The sequence below is a fragment of the Ursus maritimus genome, unplaced genomic scaffold, assembly GCF_017311325.1.
Source record: "Ursus maritimus isolate PB19 unplaced genomic scaffold, ASM1731132v1 scaffold_33, whole genome shotgun sequence".
In the NCBI taxonomy this organism is placed as follows: domain Eukaryota; kingdom Metazoa; phylum Chordata; class Mammalia; order Carnivora; family Ursidae; genus Ursus; species Ursus maritimus.
This window is the reverse complement of record NW_024425897.1, coordinates 11,653,241-11,675,029: the sequence shown is the minus strand read 5'-3', so window position 1 is coordinate 11,675,029 and position 21,789 is coordinate 11,653,241. Positions and strand designations below refer to the sequence as shown.

The 21,789-nt window shown below is 38.8% G+C and overlaps 1 protein-coding gene across 1 annotated transcript in view; it reads left to right on the top strand.

Moving 5' to 3' along the window:
• The first annotated feature begins 734 nt into the window (after window positions 1-734).
• Window positions 735-21,789, top strand: part of LOC103681074 (solute carrier family 5 member 4) — a 37,585-nt gene continuing 16,530 nt past the window's right edge. Inside the window, exons 1-8 of the mRNA XM_008710581.2 lie at window positions 735-869; window positions 1,479-1,550; window positions 2,122-2,226; window positions 4,286-4,345; window positions 5,866-5,970; window positions 10,212-10,317; window positions 18,636-18,716; window positions 20,789-21,009. Of these exons, the coding sequence (XP_008708803.2) occupies window positions 735-869; window positions 1,479-1,550; window positions 2,122-2,226; window positions 4,286-4,345; window positions 5,866-5,970; window positions 10,212-10,317; window positions 18,636-18,716; window positions 20,789-21,009 (885 nt within the window). The remainder of the gene's footprint in view (window positions 870-1,478; window positions 1,551-2,121; window positions 2,227-4,285; window positions 4,346-5,865; window positions 5,971-10,211; window positions 10,318-18,635; window positions 18,717-20,788; window positions 21,010-21,789) is intronic.

Here is a 21,789-nt window from a genome sequence, read left to right as displayed (position 1 = left end):
TGATATATTATTATTCAGCTTTGAAAAGGAATGCATTAGAAGTATAAATAAAAAAATCACTATTACGTGTTCTTTAGCTGATTCACTCATTGTCAAAACCTCTGGTTCGGCCCCACAACAACCCTGCTTGTAGAGCCACTTCTCTTTCCTGTATGGGCCACCATGGTCCTAATGTGTCATATAAAGCCCACTTAGATTACCTATTCCAGAGACATATGAGACTTTGGAACCCGTGAAATGCACAATTAACTTCACTTTCAAGGGATATAATTCCTTGGTGAAGAATCTTATCTGTTCCATGAAGGACCCTCACCCACTGTCCCTCTTGGCTCTTTTCTTGCCCCTTCACTCTGTCTTCCTTCCTCCCTTCCTTCCTTCCTTCCTCCCTCCCTCCCTTCCTTCCTTCCTTCCTTCCTTCCTTGTTCCCTTCGTTTCTTCCTAATCTTCATTCAACCTGGTCAAATCTTAAAAACCCATCTTTCCACTTAGTGAACCCCCACTCTTTACCTGCAATTCTTATTCCGTTTCTTATTTTCACTGCTCATTCCCACCATCCACTTAAGTCAACATTGACTGCTGAAGAACCAGGGTCTCAGAGCTTCAGAGAGGTTTAAAGGTCCCCATATTCAGGAGCTGGCTGTGATAGCATGCCCTACCTACTCAAGGCTGATTATTAACCCTGAGCTTATATAAGGAAAGGCCCTTCCTGGGAAGAAAAAGCACCACCTGCAGCCATGGCCAGCACGTTAAACCCCGGCACCGTGACTGGGACCCTGGGTCCTCCTGAGATGTCAGAGCGCATCCAAAATGCTGCTGACATCTCTGTCATTGTCATCTATTTCATGGTGGTGATGGCTGTCGGGCTGTGGGTACGTAGGAATCCAAAGGGGTACTCATGGTGGGCACAAACTTAGGGTTAAAATGTCTGAGGGAGGGAGGGTTGTGGTGTGACAAGGTGACAAAGCTAAGAGAACATTAACAGCTGTCTGATTTCATTATGCTTCTCTCAGAATCATTGTCTGTGTATGATGCAAATAATGCTTATTCAGTTCATTTATTCTCCTACCAACCCCATCATTGGAACAGAGCCAGCAGTGAGAACTTCAGAGTTAGTCTGTTCAGCATTGCCAACCCCTAGCATAACGAATAAAGATGCTACTATATGATTTCTTAAAGTCCTCCCATTTTTATGAAATTATGATTTTGAAAACTTTTATTTATTTTTTATAATAATTTTTATTGTGTTGTGTTAGTCACCATACAGTACATCCCTAGTTTTTGATGTAGCGTTCCATGATTCATTACTTGCGTGTAACACCCAGTGCACCATGCAATAGGTGCATGGTAAATTTGATGCTATATCACGGTTTCTAGGAAAATGTTTCTGTTTAAGAGTGTTGAGAGCGTGACTACTATGAACGCTCTGGCTGGGTTCTCCTGTGGTGGTTCGACCCTCACATGTCTTCCCTTCTGCTTAGGCGATGCTGAAGACCAACCGGGGCACCATTGGAGGTTTCTTCTTGGCTGGTCGAGATATAGCCTGGTGGCCGGTGAGTGGGCAGAATTTCCCACAGATAAATTTCCTGTGTGCGTGTTTTAGAGTGAGTAAAGAAAACACGGGAATGCTTAGTTTCTGATGTGCATTGGTTGCCTACTTGCTGGTGTGTTTTCCTAAATCCCTGACCCCAAGGTTCTGCCCTGTCATTCCAGTAAATGACAGTGTGTCACCCATTATGAGAGCAAGTGTAATGTGGCATTTGAGAAGATTCAGTTCGGCTCTGTGTCATATTTTTCCCCTCGTCCTCAACAAAAATCTTCTGCCTTGACTCCTTACCATCACCAGCACATTCCTTCTTCGATCCCAATCCTTTTTTTTTTTTTTAAGATTTTATTTATTTATTTGACAGAGAGAGAGAGACAGCCAGTGAGAGAGGGAACACAGGCAGGGGGAGTGGGAGAGGAAGAAGCAGGCTCCCAGGGGATGAGCCCGACGTGGGGCTCGATCCCCGAACACGGGAATCACGCCCTGAGCCAAAGGCAGACGCTCAATGACTGAGCCACCCAGGCGCCCCTGATTTGGGTCTCTTAACTCTGATACTAGTCTGTTCTCTCGGATTCCAGATGGGCGCCTCTCTCTTCGCTAGTAACATCGGCAGTGGCCACTTTGTGGGGCTGGCTGGGACAGGAGCGGCTTCAGGAATTGCCACTGCAGCATTTGAATGGAATGTAAGTGACATCATAGGCTTTTTCCTTTTTTTTTTTTTTTTTTTGGAGATAATGGTTATGTTTATTACCTTAATTATGGTAATGGTTTCATGGATGTACACATATGTCCAAGCTCATCAAATTGTATACATTAAATAAGCACAATTTTTTGTATATCAGCCATACCTCGATAAAGGTTTAAGAAAATTAAAACAAATAAACTGGACCTCCCATTTGGCCTCAGCTCAGATGGTCCACTCTCTTGGCTTTTTCCTTTAAATCCAAACTCTCTCCAGGTATGTTTTTCTGGGAGTCTGTATAGGATAAACTCCTCTTTGATTTGATTTCTATTTTTCATTATAACCTACTCATTGTTTGAAACTCAGGGCCTTCCCTGCGTGGCCCCATTCTGCCTGCCTGAGCCAGTCCAGTCCCATTATTCCCCACCTCTGAGATTTCGCTCAAGCAGTATTCCCACCAGGAATGTCATTTCTAAATGGTTCATTCCCCACTTTCACTTGACCTCCTTGATCTTTTTAGCTCCCTTTTTTTTCTCTCCTCCCCGAGCTATTACACTATGTGTCCAGCTCTGAACTAGATGCAGAGAATAGAAAAATATAAAAAGCAATAGTCCCTTCTTTTGAGAAGCTTACATCACAGCGGGAGAGACAAATGCATGTTCACTCTGGAGTAGAAAGCACAAGCTGAGAAGCAGCATGGAGTGTTGAGAGAGCTCACACAGGAGGGGCATCCATCCCAGATGATGGGTCAGACTTGACACATGTCAAAGAAGCTTTGTGGAGCTGGTACCAGATAGATGAACAGAAACTGACCAAGCGGGACCTGGATAAGGAAGTGACAGCAGAGTAAGGAGTGAATAATTTAGAGATAGTAGATAGAATCTACAAGGCTTTTTTTTTTTTTAAGACTTTGTGATTGAGTTCCTAATTGCTCTATTGCCATTTCACCAGTAGAAGCTGTGCCCTCTTAATTAGACACTAAGTCCTTTAAGGAAGGGACCATCTCCTCTTGTGTCATTCATATCACCCCACCATCTAGCACTTGGCTGGCCACGTGCATTAGTATTTCTTGAGTTGCTTGAGCTTTTTCTGTTCTTGTATCCTTTCTGGTGTTTGCATGTACATGTGCATGCATTTCGGTCAGAAGGAGATGCTTATGTGGAAAAAAGTCAGATCACAGTGAAAGTGTAAACAGATCGTGCATGGATGAACTTAGGAAATGAACTTGAGTTATCAAAAATGCCTGTACCCCTCCCTTGCTGAAGATTTTGCCCCTAGCTTTGCTTTAGTAGTATCAGGGACTCCAGAATGGACCAAGTCTCCAGACATGACCTACGGTCCAAGTTTGGTTTTGATAGTGCCATAAACTCCAGGATGGAGCCAGCTTCCAGGGATGTGAACAACATGCCCTATGGCCCCAGTGTGTGTGATTATCAGGTTGCCAAGAGCATGGCTCTTTTAGCCTGTGACCTTGAACTTCCTTAATCTCTGTGAGGTTCAGGTTCCCCTTCCATAAAACAGGAATAACTGCTTATCGTATCTGTCCCACCTGATTGTTGTGAAGGCAGCATGAGTGATATATGTGAAGGTTCTTTGTAAATAGTTGTTAATATAAGATCATCCTATTATCATTATTCTATATGGCAAGACTTGAGGGACAGTGGGAATATTCTTCTATCACCAAATTGTTTTCTCATTGCTTTGTCACTGTGTATATAATTCCTTCCATTCAAGAATTATTCCCTTTAGCAAAAATTGTATGACCTTCCAGGGGTCCAGCTGGGCTTGGATCTTTTATCTTCTATCCATTTTATATCACACATCTTTTGTCCCACCTTAAGCCCCAGGAAAGTGTGGTGTCTGAGTCATGGAAACAGAGGAAAGGAATCCACAGCTGTCTTGGGTTCATAATTGGTTGAGTGGGACAGGATCCATGCAAACTTATCTTATTTTCAGACTCAGAGGTAATGAAGTGATAAATCGCACAAGCCAAGCCTCTCGAACTTCATACTCTTTTCTGTTTTTGTTTGTTTGTTTGTTTGTTTTGTTTTGTTTTGCAGGCTTCGCTGCTGTTGCTGGTTCTAGCTTGGGTCTTTGTCCCCATATACATCAAGGCAGACGTGAGTATCTCCAAATGTTCTCATGCATCTGTCAGGCATTCATTTAATCGCTCATTCTTCCTGCTCAGTCATGAAACCTGGGTAATATCACTTGTCCCAGGACCTCTGGGCTTACACTTACATAAATCCACTAAATGCTATCAAATTGCTCTTGAAATTGGCTACAGTCCGCTGTCTTCTTGCTGATCACTATTGTGAGGGTTCCCGTTTCCCCACATCCTCACCAACACATGGTATTTTTCTTCATTCCAATTTTTGCCATTCTGAGATTTGTAAAGTAATTTCTTTTTTTAATTAAGGGTGATATACCACAGCTACACCAGCTCCCCTTCAACCCAGGTGTTTTCAACCACTTCTGTGCCTCTGAGCCTAGCTCCCACATTTATTCTTCTGCTGCTGGTGCTAAGGCCATGAGGTGTTATATCCTGGAATAATTCTCGGGATGAGGGTGCTCAGCGGATGAGCCTTCTGGCTTGTACCTCTGCAGGTCACCATACATTCTCTCTTTGCTCATCTTGGGTCCTTTCTAGTACCAGGCTTGAACAACTTCTGTTGAAGGATGCTTTTGTTGGGACAAAGACCAATGCCACAGTATTCACGCATGTATTTTTAGTTGTGGTTTGCCATGTTTGAGGGGGTTCCACACAGTTTCTGAGCCACCAAGTGTTCCTTTTTTTGCTTTTGATATTATATAAATATGTATTCTTTTATACTGGGGGAGATTAACTCATGAGCTTAATCTGCTATGAAGAAACCGGAAAGCTGCTCCTTGTACTACTTATATATCACATAGTTAATCTCATATTTCACTAAGGATAACCTCAGACTTTTCTCTCAGTAGGGATTTAATGTAATTCTCTTCTTTTCAATAAAAATAATCACATAGGTGGGTATTAAGGAGGGCACATGTTGTGATGAGCACTCGTGTTATGCGCAACTGATGAATCATTGAACACTACATCAGAAACCAATGATGTACTGTATGTTGGCTAACTGAACATATTAATAATTTTAAAAAGATAATCACAGAAATATAGACCCAAGTATATATTAGCAATTTGTTTAATTATTCATTTATTATGCAACCGTTCATTGTGGTTATTTATAAATAACATTGTTTTTACTAGACAGCCACATTATTGGTGAAAATAATAAAAATTATTTGTTAAGCATCTACCATGCATTTGGTATTGCTGTGGGTCTTTTATAACTAATTTCATATTAAACTCCCACTTTACAGATGAGAAAATGGAGGTTCAGAGAGGTTGTCGATTGCCAAAGGTCACACTTCTAGTAAATGTCCTAAGATCTGGATCTGGATCATAAGATATCTGATTCCAATGCCTGTGTTTATTCCAGGCTCACTGCTGTCCCAAGGGACTGTGTGTTTCTCAACTTTGTATTCCTAAGGTACCACGCAGAGTTACACATGGACAGGTGCACAGGAGCTTAGTAATTGTTGAATCATCTGGAGGTGCTGGGCTCTGAAGGTGAATCCCTGTTGATGTCTGTTTCTGCAGGTGATGACTATGCCAGAATATCTGAGGAAGAGGTTTGGTGGAAAGCGACTCCAGATCTACCTCTCTGTCCTCTCCCTCTTCATCTGTGTGGCTTTGAGAATCTCCGTGAGTTCAATGCTCCTGGCATTTTCGATTCTTAAGATTACTTTGGGGGAGCTATAATCAGAGAAATGGGTGTGTAGACTATCGACAGCCTTTACGTGTCTGGCCATAGGGATGTCTTAAACTACCTAGGATCTTTCGACTGAGTTTTTATGAAAAAAGAAAAGGAGCTTTAGAAATCCTGCATTCATAGAGTAAAATAACTACAAGTCATGAGAAGCTCCAGAGTGTAAACCCACTTATTCATTAAGTATATGAAAAAACCCCAGATGTACAGGAGGAAGAAAATATCTCATTCAGGTAACACAGTTACTTAGTAGTAGAAAGGAGGAGGATTCTCTAGTCCCCTGCCTTTCCACTGCAAAATAGCCTCTTTATTCTCTTTGTCAGAACCAGTGTGGGTTTATATTTTCATCTTCAGCTTGCTTATCTGGCACATGAACCAGAAGGAAAATGCTTCATATTATTAAACTGACTTCTTAAATTTATTATATTTTATCCTCTAAGACTGCCCCTATTGTACAGATGTCACAAATAAGTCTTAGAAGAATTCTAAGGTTTTCCGAAAGCTAAATTCCCTGGAGATAATCATTGAGGAGAAAGAAAGGAATTTGAAGATTCGGCAACACGTGTAGAAAACAGAGAGTAGCATTTGCTCCTCATGTCTGGTGACTAATGAAATAATTTCCTCCAAATTTCTGGTCTTGGAAGTTCATGAGAGAAGCTGACCTCATATTTGCTCTTCTGTTGAACCATAAGTAAACCAGCTGCTCAGATTAGATGGTATGAGCTTCCTAATGCAATGTGAGCATTTTCTAGCACTCACTATACTGCTGAGTATCTGTGCTAGAGATAATAAAGATTCCTGTGCACTAGAGTTCACTGTATGATTAAGGATATAAGAATTATACACATGAAATCGTTAGCACTTTATGACAATATATGAAAATATATCAAGATGTGAGCAGGAATAGATTTTGTGGACAAGTATAGGAGACATGCTACAGACACCCAGGAAAAGGGGTGGTCCCAGGTGGGTAGAATTGGATGTCATCCTCTCATGGTGGAGGCAGGGGGTGCTTAAACAAGTCCTCAGGATGGGAAATTTAGGAGCGGCTAAGAGAAGCAGAGGAGCCTGTATGTTTCACAAGTAGGTGGGATTCAATGATTTCCCACTTCTCCTCTGGCTCTAACATCTAGATTTCATGGTCTTAAAGAACATGAACAAGGTGCTGGAGCAAAATGACAGTGACCAAATGTGCCTCTGAAAGTGCAAGGTTCCTGGTGGTGGAGAGGGCATGGATTCTTAGGGAGCTAGATGGAGGAGCAGGAAAGGCCAAGAGCATGGGTATAACTGTGCAAGGTCTGCGGTTGGCTGGAAAGACACAGTGGGCAAGGGTCCATTCTTACCCACAAGGTTATGTTTAAAATGATATTAATAGTGATTAATCTCACACACGACCTTTTGTGTATTATTACACTCTGATAACAGAGTCTATTCTAGTTATTCATTAAACAGATCACTATGAAGAGTTAGGACAGGGCAGCTTTCAGTCACCCTGTCCCAGGTTTGAAAGACATCATCTTATTCACTGGTTCTCAACCTCCAATAATACCTATATTGAGGGTCAGTGCAGACGGGATGCACCTTGAGTCCTAAATATTTCAGCTGGGTGATGGGTATTAAGGAGGGCACATGTTGTGATGAGCACTGGGTGTTATACAAAACTAATGAAGCATTGAACACTACATCAAAAACTGATGATGTACTATACAGTGACTAACTGAACATAATAAAAATGAATAAAAAATAAATAAGTAAGTAAATAAATAAATAAATAAATTTTCAGCCTGTATGCCTTAAACACACTGATATTCTTTTTAGAAAACGTGCTGCAAATTTTAAAATCAGAAACTTAATCTTTTTTTCTAATAATTTTTTATTATGTTATGTCAGTCACCATACAGTACATCATTAATTTTTGATGTAGTGTTCCATGATTCATTATTTGTGTGTAACACCCAGTGCTCCATGCAATATGCGCCCTCCTGAGTACCCATCACCGGCCTATCAAAATTTAATCTTGATAGGGGCACCTGGGTGGCACAGCGGTTAAGCGTCTGCCTTCGGCTCAGGGCGTGATCCCCGCGATCTGGGATCGAGCCCCACATCAGGCTCTTCTGCTGTGAGCCTGCTTCTTCCTCTCCCACTCCCCCTGCTTGTGTTCCCTCTCTCGCTGGCTGTCTCTATCCTGTCGAATAAATAAAAAATCTTAAAAAAAAAACTTAATCTTGATAAACTAATACATAACCTACAGACCTCATTCAGCTATGACAGTTGTCCTAATAATATCTTTTAACAGCAAAAGAAAATCCTGTATCATGAGCTGTTCCTTTTTTCATAAGAAATACTTTAAAATCATTGTAAATTTAATTAATCCCATTGAATTGTACATGCTAAAATGACAAGTTTTATGTTATCTATTTTACCACAATAAAAAAAAATCACTGGTAATAGAGGCTTATATATAATTTCAAAACTATCAACTTAATGGTTTAATTATAATATGTAAGAGAAATTAAAGTCAAGAAATTCATAATATGATAATGTGTGTTTTAATACATAAGTTATTCAGCATGAATATACAAGGCCTAATGCTGTGGTTAAATAACTACCCCCACTATGTGAATCAGTATGAATGTGACAGCTATAAATGCACACAGATGCGGGTATGTTTTATGGCAGCTCAAATACAATGGGTGGCATCTCAGTAGGTGATATATTTTTTGAAATGGTAAATAATTTTTTTGCAAACATCCTATTTTGCAAAAAGTTAAATCTTGCCTCAATTTACACAGCAGTTGAATTCCTTGAAAACCCAGTGATAAAGTTGCAGAAAGTAATTTGTGTTTGTAACTCAGAGTCAGGTTCTAGGCTCAAATAATCAAGAACAGACTTTTCACCCACAGAAATGTCTAGTGGGATGATAAAACATCGGGTTTTATTTCAAATATTAGGGGGGAAAGTTAACCATATCCGGTGACACCCCTTCCAAATTCAAGTTCTACAAAGAAACCTACCTCCAATTCTTCCAATTCTGAATCCTGACATCTTATCCTTTCCCTCGCCTCACTCATGCTTTCCTTTTTCTTAGATTCCATGATCCATCCTTATAATCACTCTTCTGCACATAGCCTCAATTTCTTTGTCAATATCTTTCCTTTCATTGAACTCCCCAAGAAAAACTCCAAACCTGGTTGAATCCAGCTTCCTGGTTACTCTGTGGATGCACTCAGGGATTTTACTTCTGTGCTTCTAACTAACATGCTTATGTGATGTGTCTAGGGTTTTGGTTTGGTTTTGGGTTTTGATATGGAACCTGGGAGGATCAGAGTTGATGGGGTGGATCCAAGTGGGGCCAGCACAAGTTTGTGTTGAAGAAAGATCCAAGAGGCTGGGGAGCACACTTAGCAGGCACAGGCATATAGGTAGTACAGGGTGGACACGATCTCTGCGGGACCCCCTCCTGGCCTCTAAACCTCAACTGATAATCCTTTTATCTGTGTTTCTTTATGATTTTTCTCTGGTCCTCTCAATAACTATTCTAAATGATCCACAACTTTTTTTTTTTTATCTGCTAGACCTCTGCCTCTTATCAGAAAGGCTCATCTCCCACTTTATCTAGAAAATTTAAGAATGAACCACTCATCTCCCACTTAAACAATCTACATTTGCCTCATTCTTTCCTTCTTTCCACCAGTCTGAAGATGAAGTCTTCTTTTTTCAAAGGCCAACCCCTCAACCTGTGCCTACTCTTCATCCCAACTCTTCTCAATGTTTCTAGAATTTGCTTCATAATTACCCTTCTATAATATTTTCTTCTTATTTTCTACTACCCCAAATGTGCTCAAGTATCCTCCTCCTTAACAAAAACCATTGCTTTACTGTGTCTTTTATATCTACTATTGTAGTTTTTATCATTGTTTCTCTGCAGACAACCATGAAACAGTGGTCCATGCAAGCTATAGTGTAGACGTTTCTCACTTTCTGTTCACTCACTCATTGTTCCTCTTTATGGTCAGTCCAATAATTAATCCTCTGAGGATGAGATCTGGCTTCCAAGGATTCCTAATTGAATTACAGAGATGCCATGTATAGATACAGCAAATATTAGTGGGAAGTCATCAAAGAGCTAAGTGATGCAGTGCATGTTTCTTTCCCATCCTGACTGTTCCCTTTTTAGTCCGATATATTTTCTGGAGCCATATTCATCAAGCTGGCCTTGGGATTGGACCTTTACTTGGCGATCTTCATCCTCTTGGCTGTTACTGCTATTTATACAATCACTGGTGAGTTTGTTGCCTGTTTAGCTCAGTTATGCTAACTTCTGCTGACCTCACACCAATCTGCAATTAGCAACTTCAGTATTAGCTTTGACCACTAAGCTTATGGCTATCCTTTTATTCCCACTATGAGAGTCAGGCACAGGCCTAGGAACACAACTAGAGCAAAACAAACAGAATCCTCAGTATTATAGGATGACAGAGTGACTAAAAAACCAAGACTCATCTATATGCTGCCTGCAAGAGACTCATTTCAGACCTTAAGTCACTTGCAGGTTGAAAGTGAGGAGATGAAGAAACATTTATCACGCAAATGTTTTCAAATGAAACCCAGAGTAGCAATACTTATATTGGACAAAATAAACTTTAAAACAGACTGTAAAAAGAAACAAAAAAGGACATTATATAATAATAAAGGGCACAATCCAACAAGAAGATATAATAATTGTAAATATTTATGCACCCAACATGGAAGCACCAAACACCAGAACAGTTGATAACAAACATAAAGGAACTAACTAATCAATTGTAATAGTAGGGGACTTTAACACCCCACTTACATTGGTGGACAGATCATTCAAACAGAAAAACAACAAAGAAACAGTGGACCAGATGGACTTAATAGATATATTCAGAACTAAAACATCCTAAAACAGCAGAATACACATTCTTTTCAAGTGCAAATGGAACATTCCACAGAGCAGATCACATATTGGGCTACAAAATAAGCCTCGATGAATTAAAAAAGATCAAAGTCATACCATGCATCTTTTCTGACCACAATGCTAAGAAACTAGAAATCAACCATAAGAAAAAACCTGGAAAGACCACAAATACATGGAGGTTAAATAACATGCTACTAAACAATAAATGGGGCAACCAAGAAATCAAAGAAGAAACCGAAAAGTACATGGAAAGAAACAAAATGAGAACACAATGATCTAAAACCTTTGGGAGGCAGCAAAAGTTGTTCTAAGAGGAAAATTTATAGCAATATAGGCCTATCTCAAGAAGCAAGAAAAATCTCAGATAAACAACTTAACCTTATATCTACATGAGCTAGAAAAATAACAACAAGCAAAACCCAAAACCAACAGAAGGAAGGAAATATTAAAGATTACAGCAGAAATAAATGATATAAAATCTAAAAAAACAAACAAAACAATAGAATACATCAATGAAACTAAGACCTGGTTCTTTGAAAAGATCAACAAAATTGATAAACGTCTAGCTAGACTCATCAAAAGAGAGAGAGAGCACGCATTCGAATGAACAAAGTCACAAAAAAAAGAGGAGAAATAACAACCAACACTACAGAAATACAAACATTGTAGGAGAACATTATGAAGTACTATATGCTGACAAATTAAGTAACCTAGAAGAAATGGATAAATTCCTGGAAACACATAAACTACCAAAACTGAAGCAGGAAGAATTGGAACAGACTGATTACCAGAAATGAAATGGAATCAGTAATCAAAAAACTTCCAATAAATAAAAGTCTGGGACCAGTGCCTTCACAAGCAAATTCTACCAAACATTTAAAGAAAAGGTAATAACTGATCTTTTCAAACTATTCCAAAAAAAGAAAAAAAAGAGAAGGAAAACTTTCAAATTCACACTGAGACAAGTATCACCTTGATACCAAAACCAGATAAAGATACTACCAAAAAGAAAGAAAGAAAGAAGAAAGAAAGAAAGAAAGAGTTATAAGTCAATATCTCTGATGAACACAAATGCAAAAATCCTTAACAAAATACGAGCAAACTGATTCCAATAATACATTAAAAAAAAAATCATTCACAAAGGTCAAGCGGGATTTATTGCTGGGTTGCAAGTATGGCTCAATATTCACAGATCAATCAACATGATACATCACATCATTAAGACAAAGGATAAAAATCATATGATGATTTCAGTAGAAGCAGAAAAAGTATTTGATAAAGTACAACATCCATTCATGATAAAAACCCTCAACAAAGTACATTTAGAGGGAACATACCTCAACATAATAAAGGCCATATATGGAAAAAACCCACAGAAGGCATCACACTCAATGAAAAAAACTGAGAGCTTTCCCCCTAAGAACAGGAACAAGACAAGATGTCCACTCTTATCATTTGTATTCAACATAATACTGGAAGTCCTAGCCATAGCAATCAGACAGTGAAAAGATATAAAAGGCATCTAAATTAGTAAGGAAGAAGTAAAACTTTCACTATTTGCAGATGACATGATACTATACATAGAAAACCCTAAAGACTCCATCAAAATACTACTAGAACTGATAAGTAAATTCAGTAAAGTCACAGGATACAAAATCAATGTGCAGAAATCTGTTGTATTTCTATACACTAATAATGAAGCAGCAGAAAGAGAAATTAAGGAAGGAATCACATTTACATTGCACCAAAAATAATAAGATACCTAGGAATCAATCTAGTTAAAAAGGTGAAAGACTTATATTCTGAAAACTATAAAACATTGATGAAAGGAATGGAAGGCAACACAAAGAAATGGAAAGACATCCATATATCCATGTTCGTGGACTGGAAGAATGAATATTATTAAGAATGAAGGGAGGGTAAACAGAAGGGGGAATGAACCATGAGAGACTGTGGACTCTGGGAAACAAACTGAGGGCTTCAGAGGGGAGGGAGGTGGGGGATTGGGATAGGCTGGTGATGGGTATTAAGGAGGGCACATATTGCATGGTGCACTGGGTGTTATATGCAAATAATGAATCATGGAACATTGCATCAAAAACTGGGGATATACTGTATGGTGACTAATATAACAAAATAAAAATTATAAAATAAAAAAAAAGAAAAAAATTTTGTATTACTCAAAGCAATCTACACATTTAATGTAATTTTTATCAAAATACCAAAAGCATTTTTCACAGAACTAGAATGAACAATCCTAAAACTTATGTGGAATCAAAAAAGACCCTGAATAGACAAAGCAATTTTTAAAAAGAAAAGCAAAGCTGGATGCATCATTATTCCAGACTTCAAGTTATATTACAAAGCTGTATTATCAAAACAGTATGATACTTGTACAAAAATAGGCACATAGATCAATAGAACAGAATAGAAAACCCTGAAATAAACCCACAATTATATGGTCAATTAATGTTTGCCAAAGCAGGAAAGAATATCCAATGGGAAAAAGACAGTCACTTCAAATGGTGTTGGTAAAACTGGTCAGATACATGCAAAAGAATGAGACTGAACCACTTTCACACACCATATACAAAAATACTCTCAAAATGAATTAAAGACCAGCAAGGCTGTCATTCAGAATAGAAGGAGAAATAAAGAGTTTCCCAAACAAAAACTAAAGGAGTTTGTGACCACTAAACCAGTCCTGCAGGAAATTTTAAGGGGACTCTTTGAGTGGAGGAAAAAAGACCAAAAGCAACAGAGAATAGAAAGGACTAGAGAACATGACCAGAAGCACCAACTCTACAGGTAACACAATGGCACTAAATTAATATGTTTCAATAATCACTCTGAATGTAAGTGGACTAAATGCTGCAATAAAAAAACATAGGGTATCACAATGGATTAAAAAGAAACAAGATCCATCTATACGCTGCCTACAAGACACTTAATTTAAAGGAGGACATATCATAATTAAGAGGTCTATCCATCAAGAAGATCTAACAATTTAAAATATTTATGCCAACTTAGGAGCACACAAATATATAAATCGATTAATAATAAACATAAAGAAACTCATCAATAATAATACGATAATAGTAGGGGACTTTAACACCCCACTGACAGCAATGGACAGATCATCTATGTAGAAAATCAACAAGGAAAATGGCTTTGAATGACACACTGGACCAGATGGACTTAACAGATATATTCAGAACATGTCATCCTAAAGCAGCAGAATACACATTCTTTTCGAGTACATATGGGACATTCTCCACAATAGATCACATAATGGGTCAAAATCAGCCCTCAACAAGTACAAAAAGATTGAGATTATACCATGCATATTTTCAGACCACAGTGCTATGAAATGAAGTAATCATAAGAAAAAATTTGGAAAGACCTCAAGTACATGGAGGTTAAAGAACATCGCTAAAGAATGAATGCATTAACCAGTAAATTAAAGAAGAAATTTTAAAAATACATGAAGGGAAACGAAAATGAAAACATGACTTTCCAAAACCTTTGGAAGGCAGCAAAAGCAGTCCTAACTCGGAAACATATTGCAATACAGGCCTACATCAAGAAGCAAGAAAAGTCTCACATATACAACCTAACCTTAATCCTAAAGGAGCTAGAAAAGGAACAGCAAATAAAGCCTAAAGCCAGCAGAAGGGAACGAATAAACAAACAAACAAGAAAAACCCAAAACAAAACAAAACAGTAGAACAGATAGATGAAACTAAGAGCTGGTTCTTCAAAAGAATTAATAAAATTGATAAACCCCTAACCAGACTTATCAAAAAGAAAAGAGAAAGGACCCAAACAGATAAAATCATGAATGAAAGAGGAGAGCTCACAACCAGCACCAAGGAAATACAAGCAATTAAAAAGAATACTATGAAAATTTTTTTGCCAACACACTGGGCAACCAGGAAGAAATGGACAAATTCCTAGAAACATACAAACTATCCAAACTGAAAGAGGAAGAAATAGAAAATTTGAACAGACCCATAACCAGCAAAGAAACTGAATCAGTAATCAAAAATCTCCTAATAAACAAAAGTCCAGGGCCAGATGGCTTCCCAGGGGAATTCTACCAGACATTTAAAGAGGAGTTAATACCTATTCTTCTCAAATTGTTCCCAAAAAATAGAAATGGAAGGAAAAGTTCCAAACTCATTCTACAAGGCCAGCATTACCTTGATTCCAAAACCAGACACAGACCCCACTAAAAGGGAGAATTACAGGCCAATATCCCTGGTGAACATGGACACAAAAATTCTCAACAAGATACTAGCAAATCAAATTCAACAGCACACTAAAAGAATTATTCACCATGATCAAGTGGGATTTATTCCTGGGCTGCAGAAGTGGTTCAATATTTGCAAATCAATCAACCTGATCGACCACGTTAATAAAGGAAAGGCTTAAAAACATATGACCCTCTCAATAGATGCAGAAAAAGCATTTGACAAAATACAGCATCCTTTCTTGATAAAAACCCTCCACAATGTAGGGATAGAGGGAACATACCTCGACATCATAAAGGCCATATATGAAAGACCCACAGCGAATATCATCCTCAATGGGGAAAAACTGAAATCTTTTCCCCTCAGGTCAGGAACACCACAGGGTTGTCCACTTTCACCACTGTTGTTCAACATAGTACTGGGAGTCTTAGCCTCAGCAATAAGACAACAAACAAAATAAAAGGCATCCAAACTGGCAAATGAGAAGTCAAACGTGAGCTCTTTGCAGGTGACATGATACTCTATGTAGAAAACCCAAATGTCTCCAACAAAAATTGCTAGCACTGATGCAGGAATTCAGCCAAGTCTCAGGATATAAAAATCAATACACAGAAGTTGTATAGAACACACAGAACACTTAGGAAAGAAATTGAGGAAGACACAAAGAAATGGAAAACTTTCATGCTGATGGATTAGGAGAACAAATATTGTTAAAATGTCTATGCTAGCCAAAGCACTCTACATATTCAATGCAATCCCTATCAAAATACCACCAGCATTTTTCACAGAACTGGAACAAACAATTCCAAAATTTGTATGAAACCATAAAAAAAAAAACCCAATAGGCAAAATGATGTTGAAAAAGAAAACCAAAGTTGGAGGCATCACAATTCCAGGTTTCAAGCTGTATTACAAAGCTGTAATCATCAAGACAGCATGGTACTAGCACAAAAACAGACACATAGATCAATGGAACAGAATAGAGAACCCAGAAATAGACCCTCAATTCTATGGTCAACTAATCTTCGACAAAGCAGGAAAGAATATCCAATGGAAAAAAGACAGTATTTTCAACAAATGGTGTTGGGAAAACTGAACAGCCACATGCAGAAGAATAAAACTGGACCACTTTCTTACACCATACACAAAAATAAATTCAAAATGAATGAAAGACCTAAATGTGAGACAGGAAACCATCAAAATCCTAGAGGAGAACACAGGCAGCAACCTCTTTGTCCTAGGCCACAGCAACCTCATGCTAGACACATTTCCAGAAGAAAGGGAAACAACAAGTCCCGATGTTGGGACTTCATCAGGATAAAATCTTTTTCACAGCAAAGGAAACAGTATGGAGGTTCCTCAAAAAGTTAAAAATAGAACTACCCTATGATCCAGTAATCATTCTACTGGGTATTTACCCAAAAAATACAAAACACAAATTCAGAGGGCTATATGAACCCCTATGTTTATAGCACCTCTATTTACAATAGCCGAATATTTTAAGTAGCCCGAGTGTCCATCAATAGATGAATGGATAAATATATGATATATATCTATATATCGACATATACATTTATAGATATATAAAACACATTCCATTATATATACATATATATAATGGGATATTATTCAGCCATAAAACAGAATGAAATCTTGCCATTTGCAGCAAGGTGAATGGAGCTGTGGAGTGTAATGCTAAGCAAAATAAGTCAGCCAGAGAAAGACAAATACCATATTATTTCACTCGTGTGGCATTTAAGAAACAAAACAGAGCAGAGGAAAAGAAGAGAGAGAGAAACCAAGAAACAGCCTCTTAACTGTAGAGAACAAATTGATGGTTACCAGAGGGGAGGTAGAAATAGGGGGAATGGTGAAATAGGTGAGGAGGCTTAAGGCACTTGCTGTGATGAGCACTGGGTGATGTATGGAACTACAGAATCAGTATGTTGTACAACTGAAACTGATAGAACTCTCTATGTTAACTATATTGGAATTAAAATTTTTATTTTTAAATTGTTATATTTTATAATAATTTTTATTATGTCACCATACCGTATAAAATGTTTAATTAATTATTAAATTGAGGAAGGATGCGTTTGACTGCACATTCAGAACATTCCCCCCCCCCTAAAAAATCTACAGTATTAGGTGTGAGTACCTTGACTGAAGATATTCATGTAGTAGGTAAAGTAGGGAAACGGTGATTTCACTCCGCTATGTGTTCAGTACCTAGACCGGCGTTTGGAATGCAGCATATCATACCCATGGAAAGTCAAAATGGAATAGCAGCTCAGACATGAGATTGGCAAATCCAAGGTGGGGGGCAAATGAGTACAGGATACCTGGGTTCTGAACGGCAGAATCAGGAGAGGAGAACTGGAGCAGTGGGTTCATTGGAGGGAAAAAAGTAGGTGGCAACAGTCCAAGCAGGCCCCCACAGGCCACATCCATTCCCCTAGAGTCCGACCCCTACTAACTGATGAAAATGAAACTATACCAGCTCAGTCGTAGAAAAAAAAAAATAGAGAAAAATAGCAGCTGGATCAGTCAAGTTATCTCCAGAGCCATTTTCATATATTTAGCATTTGTTTCAGAAATAAGTGAAAGGTGAAGACTTGAGTCTTCTCTTTACAGGTTCAGTCTTGTTTTCCCGTAACACTCTCATAAGGAAATAGCTTGTTCACTAAGAGTCTAGCAAGTCTAGAGTCGAAAAAGAAGTTGTTGTTTGTACAACACTGAAGCAAAACACAAGTCAGTGACTGTATCTGGCATTCAACTTGTGAACCAATGATATGTTCCAACCCTAGAGCAAAAATGGCTGTGCCCAAATTTTGAGAACCGGTACACTAAGCTAAATGGAGTGAATTAAAGGATTGTTAAGGGAAACTTTCATGAAAATAAAAGTTTTGCTTTTTCTACTCTTTAACATTCAGAAACTCACATGAGGGTGGAATTCCATTATAATTCATAGAAACTTTGAGTTGAGGCCAGGTAAGGGAGACAGAAGGGTCAAGGAGACACATAAGTACTAAGTAGATGATGATACCAAGAGAAGCTTGTGGCCCAGTCAAGAGCTTTTCATATGTTCTCTGCTGAGTTTCTAGGGTTTGGTTTGAGGAGAACACAAGGTGAATGCAGAGAGATGAGGGTACAAGGATAAAATGTCCTGATTCTTGGGGCGCCTGGGTGGCACAGAGGTTAAGCGCCTGCCTTCGGCTCAGGGCGTGATCCCGGCGTTATGGGATCGAGCCCCACATCAGGCTCCTCTGCTATGAGCCTGCTTCTTCCTCTCCCACTCCCCCCTGCTTGTGTTCCCTCTCTCGCTGGCTGTCTCTATCTCTGTCAAATAAATAAATAAAATCTTTAAAAAAAAAAAATGTCCTGATTCTTTCCCTTCTCTCCACAGGGGGCTTGGCCTCAGTTATCTACACAGACACCCTCCAGACCATCATCATGCTGATAGGTTCTTTTATTCTCATGGGGTATGGTAAGTGATGACAGCTAGTGCAGTGCCCTAGGACTAGAAATCATGAGACTGCTCTTTACTGCTGCCTCCCCATTCTACGTGGTCACACTTTTCAACCATTTATATAATTGACATCATTGAAACATCTGCCTAACTTCTTTCTTGCTGTGCTGTATCAGCATGAGGAAATTAGAGGGAAAAACTTCACTTTCTTTAAAAAATTATTGCTCGGGTTTAATCTTAGTATGTTTGTGTTTGAAATCGACAAAATCAGTGTCACTGAGTTGATAGCTTTGCAAAAATGTTGATGCATTGGATTCAACGCACAGAAAACATTTATATAGAACCTTCATAAAATGAAGGATTAAATATTAAGAATGGTTTAAGATAACGATAACTATTAGCTTCATTAGGACTGTTTCAGATGGAAATTATTAAGGTGTGTGACTCCCTCTGTTGTTGGAATACACAAGCACAGGTTGGATTTTCCTTTATGGCTCTCACTTATTTAGTGTCAGTTCATTCTCAAGTCATGCAACAAGCACTATTAATGAATTTAATTTACAGCTTGACTATCTTTGTTTTCTTTCATTATGGTATCTGTTTATCTTTGCACAGTAAATCCATGCACATAGTTAAAAGGATATAAGATGAAAATGTCTTCTCATCCCTCCCATCCTACAGCCTCCATGTTCAACTCACTCAAACCACACTAAATACAATTCTGAATATGCATGCACCTAATTACAGAGCTTGAAGATAATGTGAAGCAAAAACTGATAAAACTGCAAAGACAACAAATCCACAAACGAGTTGGTGATTTTGACACAGCATGGATGCTGTTAGTCACGTGTGGCTATTTAAATTTGAATTAATCAAAATTTAGAATTCATTTTCTCATTTGCCTCGCCATATTTCAAGTGCTCAATATATGGCTAGTAGTTTTCGTATTGGACAGCACAGATATAGAATAGTTCTATCATTGCAGAAAGTTTTGTACAGAACAGCTCCAGAGACAACTGCTACTACCCAATTGCTTGTAAACTTTCTATTTAGCAAACTTCTATGCTAATCTTACTTACGGTTCTTTGGTGTCTAGCTTTGGTGATGTACCCCTGGAATCACCTTCTCCCACCCTCAGGATGAAGAGCGGGGACTCTCTCATCTCCTAACATCTTTCATGTATTGCTGTTACAAACCATATTCCCCTTAGCAGAACAGTTTCCTTTTATGGTCTGTATCCTCCATTGGATTGAGTTCCTGTCTTGCACATTCATTTTGCACATAATCTTGCAGCACGATGTTTGGCACCTACAAACATTTTGATGCTAAATGAAATAAGTAATGAAGAAGTAAATTAATATCAACCTCAACTCTAAGGACATATGATGCTCTGATGAATTTCGCACTGTTTGAACTTATACTAAGTGGGCCCAGATGCCTGGGCTCATCCTTCTTTTTTCTAGGGTTTCTACCCATTATGGTTCTTTTCTACACTTCTCTTGCCTTTCCAGACCCCCAGTGGACTGAGTCTCACCATTTCACCTCACCACACATAATCTGCTGCCTCCAATTTCTGTTCCTTATCTTCTCATTTTTTTTATTCTAGCATGAGTAGAATACAGTATTGCATCAGATATCCAGACTGTGCATAAGGTCAGAATAGCCAGGCTTTGCATCAGGAAGAGAGACCATTGCTTCTGGTCCTTTCAGAGGAGTTGGGGCTTTCTCATGGCTTATTCTGTTAGTCTCACTCTGTTACCTCACCTTAAGGTTTATTTCTGTGAGGCATCAATATCAGTCTGTTGGATAACCGTTTTATTTTTACCATAAACCTAGACATTAAATAAAAATTTTCAAGAGCAACATAAGAAGAAAGGTTAAAGGGTGATTGGTTTGTCTACATCGTGAAAGCATGATAACATCGCCAATGCCAGTGAAGGTACTAGAAAGACATGGATCCTCTGAGAACACTGAGGATTTGACCAGGCTGAGTGGAGATGCTTGGATACCTCCACCACGAAGAAGTAATTACGAACACCAGGTGTCTTAGGTTTCCGTGAAACATTTCATGTTATCCAATACCTTTGCAGCGTTCACTGAAGTGGGAGGCTATGAGAGCTTTACGGAAAAGTACATGAGTGCCATCCCAGCCATAGTTGAGGGGGACAACCTGACAATCAGCTCCAAGTGCTACACTCCTCAGGCTGACTCCTTCCACATTTTCCGAGATGCTGTCACCGGGGATCTTCCGTGGCCAGGAACAATATTGGGAATGACCATAGTAGCGCTGTGGTACTGGTGCACAGATCAGGTAAAGTATGTGTGTGGTGTATAAATACGTTTATGTTGCTCTTTCTTTTCTCATAGAAAAGCATCTAGTTTCTATTTTGTACACACATACACACACATGCACGTGTACACACACGTCATTTCAACAAACACTTCTACAAGGCTTGTTATGAAAAATAGATGTCTGTCTTCCTGCTCTCTATTCTATTTCTTGTCTTTCAAAAGGAAACATTTTTGGCTCCTTCAGTTAAGTATTTTGGTTTGTATTTCTCTTCTCTAAATCCTTGTACTCTGGGGAGCCTGGGTGGCTCAGTCGTTAAGCGTCTGCCTTTGGCTGAGGGCGTGATCCCACGGTGCTGGGATCGAGCCCCACATTGGGCTCCATGCTCCGCTGGGAGCCTGCTTCTTCCTCTCCCACTCCCCCTGCTTGTGTCCCCTCTCTCGCTAGCTGTCTCTCTCTCTGTCAAATAGATAAATAAAATCTTCTAAAAAAATCAAAAAATAAATCCTTGTACTCAGTGCATGGTTGGTAAACCGTTGGAGTGGATGTCACCACCTTGGAGCTCATTAGAAATAAATGCTCTCGAATGCTACCCAGACCCATTGAATCAGAATTTGCTGGTAAATTTGATCCCCAGATGATTTAAATAAATGCTTGTATTGCTCCCTTTTGGTTTTCCAGTTTTAGGGTTTTTATATTATTTTCCAATAATTGAATTCTCCAGGAGGTTCCTGAGAAAAACAGGAGATAAATTTATCGTGGATTTGTCTTCATGTTTGAAAATGTCTTCACTTTGGCTTT